At 38.7% G+C, this 4,554-nt stretch overlaps 1 protein-coding gene across 1 annotated transcript; it reads left to right on the top strand.

Moving 5' to 3' along the window:
* The first annotated feature begins 2,538 nt into the window (after window positions 1-2,538).
* Window positions 2,539-3,363, top strand: LOC111479296. Its single transcript, XM_023123853.1, has 2 exons — window positions 2,539-2,815; window positions 2,882-3,363. Exons 1-2 carry the CDS (start codon window positions 2,659-2,661, stop codon window positions 3,124-3,126), a joined length of 402 nt encoding a protein of 133 aa, XP_022979621.1. The 5' UTR covers window positions 2,539-2,658; the 3' UTR covers window positions 3,127-3,363.
* Window positions 3,364-4,554: the final 1,191 nt, after the last annotated feature.

Here is a 4,554-nt window from a genome sequence, read left to right as displayed (position 1 = left end):
CTTCCAGCATTCTTTATCCTCACTCACTTGCATCTCAGAAAAATTCTCAAGAGGTAATTTATATCGAATTACTCCAAGTTAAAACATATCAATCATGAAGTTCCTATGATTGAACTAACAAAAAGAAAAATGCACTTTGTTAGTATATGTCTTTTTTAGTCACCATCATATTCTCATAATTGATCTGAACGTGATCTTGGTTCATTCATATATCCGTCTTTACTCGAGTGTCACAACCCTCAAAACAAAACAAAGCATAATTTCTGCCATTTGGCAATGCTACAAGACAGAGTAAAGAAAAGAACAACATATGAAATGAACTCACCCACCACTGTTCTTCTCATTCTGCCACCTGCTTTGTCTTCACCATTGTGTTTGTTCACCCTTTTTCTGTGCTTGCAATATAATAATATTGAACCTTTAGGAAGCTATTTCAAACACGACATCACTGTTTTTGAAGTTTAGCATGTTGGGTTATATTTTATGCGTCTGTATAATGCATTCTCTTGACAACTCGCCATGTTTAGGGCACGCATGTCATCCATGTTGAATTTCAATTGCAGGTTTCAATACATTTCTCAGCTCGGATGGACGTGGCAGCATTACTCTTTCAAATTTCATCCTTTTAGCTGGTCCCTGGTCAATAATGGGATCTGCTCGAGGCTGTTATGATCCTCGTCGTTGATTTTTAGGACCTTTTGAGCATGTCAAGATTACGATGCTGTATGATTGAAAATGTACGACAGTGAGAATTAGTATAAGAGTTGTACTTTGTATGTTTAGTCAGACAAGACTGTTAAGAAAAGAACCCAAAGGTTATAAAAAACCTTGCAAGTGTGTCAAGAGTGCTAGAATGAGTAGGACACTTGCAAGTTAGATTTAGAATTCAGTTGTTGGTTGAAGTCGAGACTCCCTCAAGTCCATTAGTGTCGTGTGTCAACACCTCAATGTGGGGAGATCTACTCGTCATGCAAGACCAAGCTCATTTGCCAAGGGCTTGGGACTCGAATGTGGGCAAATAGATGAAACAGAAGTCACATAGAACAAGCTCATTTAATTCTATAACGTTTGATGATTCAAACAATTGTCCCTATCTAATGGGATTGTCTAGGAGGTTGTTGATATCGAAATTTGACATCAGAATTTGAGAGAGTTTTGTGTGTCACATTGTATTTCTTGAGTGACATTTTGGTGAGAGTCTTTGTAGTGTGATAGTGAGCTATTCACTTGTAACATTCTGATTATTAGTGATTGGTTGCTACCCGTGGATGTAGGGGAATTTCTTCTTTCCGAACCACGTAAATATCTTGGTGTCTCTTTGTGTAATTCCGTTCATTGGTGTTCTGAGTACATTTGTTCCGCTTTCGGCGCACAACATCATTTGCATTAGAGGAATAGTGTCTATGATTGCAAGCAGGGAAGTCGGGAGTGTCATACAAGATAAGCGCCGACCAAGTGCCAAGTTGAGTACAACGCAAGTCCTTATAGGGGATGACATTGTTGCAAAGAGGCAACCGAGTTTGAGTGGGGAGGACCCAAGTGAATGGGTTGCTCATCCTATGAATGTGCTCCCAGGTGTGACCTCGTGTGTATTCCTTGAACCACCGCCTCGTGTCTAAAGTGGGTGGTTTCACAAGAGTTGTTAAGACCAAAATCAACTCGAAAAGTGAGCATCAACTAGACGTGGACATATAGAGATGAAGCTGCAACAAGAACAAAGAAGTGTAAAAGCAACTTTGCGAAGGTGGCCAATTGAGAAGTTGTCTTTACGTGTAGTGCCAATAGGGGTTGAGTTACAAACTTCTAGACCTTACTTCCAAAAAGGGTTGTGGGCATGATGAGGGAATGTCGTGATAGACAAGCCCACATGTCACCGTAAATGAATATGACCATGACGAAAGAATGTCGTGATACAGATCTCAGAGCAGCTTAGAGGATACAATAGTTGAGGCCAAAGCGGTCATGTTTGGGGCGCACTCCCCTTAGCTAAGACGAGGAATGCCGATGCTAGTTTTGCCATGATTCATTTAGTGAGTCCCAGACCGAGTTCAAGAGAAGGGCGAGGGAGGTCCCAAATGGGATAGCCCACAACCAACCATTGAACCATTTTGTTTTGTCCATTCTTATGCTGCGAGTCTCAAAGACCGAGAGAAGGTCCGACAATGAAATAGCCCATAAGTAATGCACAAGTTTTCCGTATTCATTACGAAATGTGATAAAGTTCCGTAGGTCAAGTTAGTAGTGAGTCCAAACTTCGAATCATCATCAATGATGATACCGAGATTAAATGGGGAGAGTATCACAATCCATGGAGCCGATTATGCCCTCACAATGTATGTGAATTATCGAATGTGAGACTCACCTCAATAATTCGACAAGCCTATAAACGGGGAGTTGGTTGCGAAGACTGAGAAAAGATATATCTTTATTGTGTTTTTCTTGTCACTCTCTCTTCCAAAACGAAAAAAAAAAAAAAAAAAAGGGTCAAGTCGTCGTTCATCTCATCTATTCATCACCTACGAAATTACCAAGAAAAAGGATTCACAATTTTATCTCCAAACGCGTCATTCAAATGTGCTTGAATTATTTCTATATATCCAAATCAAAAGGTTTTAGTTTCTCCGGTATAACTCGCCGGAAAACACAGAACCGGCAGCCATGAAATCCTCAATTCTCCTTCTCATGGTCATCGCACCTGCCTTCATTTCTACTTTTCTAACAAACTACGATCCTTTTTGCATCTTCTTGGAATCCAGGGAGCTGGCTCTGGCTTTTGCCTTCACCGTAGGAGGAGGCTCGGCCAAGAATCGTCAAGGTCTAATTTAAGATATAAAGTTAGTTGTGAAATATAATATTTTATATAACCGTTTCTTTCTATCAGTTGTTTCAAAATGGAAACGTAGGCTCTCAATCGCCATTGATAGCAGTGCTTTGGATCTCACGATTTTGGTTGATGACGATCATGATCTTGACGACCGCGACTCTCAAGCTTCCATTGATATTGGAAGGGCTTTGGCTATCAATCATCCGCCCAAAACCGATCATGTTTCTATTCATATTATCGATGATGCTTTGGCTGGCGACGACTCTCAAGTCTTCACTGAAATTGCAAGCACTTTAGAATAAATTGGTTCAAAGTAATTAGAAAACCCAACAAAATTATGCATATTTGTTGTGGAATTATAAAGCTTTTTTATTGGAGTAGTTATACAGAATTAGTACAAATTTTATGTAAAAATTTTAGGTAAGAACACACTAAAGAATTGATGCTTTATTAGGATGAGACTATCAGTTTGATTTGTAAGCATTTTTGGACTTTTGGATTGTAATTTATGGTTATAAAGTATAGACAATTTCAATGTAGGGTGGCGAAAAATATACTAATTTAGCATTGATCTTTTAGATATTGTGCAAAAGTCAAGTAAGAATGAGGATGTCACAATTACTTCTGATTAATAATATGTCACAATTGCTTCTGACATATTATTAATCAGAAGCAATTGTGACATATTATTAATCACAACCAAATTGTGATAATTGTGCCAAGCAATTTGTTCATTGGTTGCTTCTGATTAAGAATTTCAAGCATTTTTCTTAACCAAATTACTTGGCACGAGCATGCTGCTGCTGCCACAAATTCTGTTTCTGTCGTTGAGAGTGTTACAATAGGTTGCTTCTTTGAAGACCAGCAAATAGCTTCTGAACTCATCAAGAAAATACTTCCTGAAGTACTTTTACGATCGTCTATATCACCTGCATAGTCGCTATCTGAATAGCCAACTATCTTCGGATCATCTCCTTTTTTGTAGAATACCCCCAAATCAGAGGTTCCTCTCACATAATGAAGTATCCTTCTTGCTGCATTGAGATGTTTTTCCGTTGGATGCTCCATGTAACGACTTATCATACTAACCGCATACATGATGTCTGGTCTTGTTGAAGTTAGGTACATCAAACTTCCCACAATTTGTTTGAAGTACCTATTATCAACCTCTCGCCCATCAATGTCCTTGTGCAACTTTAAACCCAATTCTGATGGAGTTCCCAATGTGCGCTCATCCAATTTAAATCTTTCAAGTAATTCTTGAGCATACTTCTTCTGACAGATAAAGTTAAGTTTGAGTAACTTCTACTCCAAGAAAATATCTCATCAAGCCAAGATCTGTCATTTCAAATTTCTTCATCATGCTCTTCTTAAAAAATTCAAACATTTCTTCATTATTGCCAGTAAATATTAAATCATCAACGTATAAGCAAATAATGATAATGTAACCTCCCTTTTCAGTTTTCACATACAACGTATGTTCATACGGGCATTTAGTGAATCCCATCTTTTCAAAATGAGAATCAATGCGACTGTACCATGCCCTCGGAGCTTGCTTCAAACCGTACAAAGCTTTCTTCAACTTGTATACTTGTTCCTCTTTGCCTTTTGTTGTCATAATCGTTTCTGACTAGGTCTGCTGACCTGCCAACATCTCCACTTCTTTCTCGACTGCCTCTCTCACGACCTCTGCCTCTTCTTTGCCCTCTACCTCTAGAGCTTGAAATTTC

Source organism: Cucurbita maxima, unplaced genomic scaffold (genome assembly GCF_002738345.1).
Source record: "Cucurbita maxima cultivar Rimu unplaced genomic scaffold, Cmax_1.0 Cma_Scf00005, whole genome shotgun sequence".
NCBI classification, from domain to species: domain Eukaryota; kingdom Viridiplantae; phylum Streptophyta; class Magnoliopsida; order Cucurbitales; family Cucurbitaceae; genus Cucurbita; species Cucurbita maxima.
This window is presented reverse-complemented; position numbering and strand designations above follow the sequence as displayed.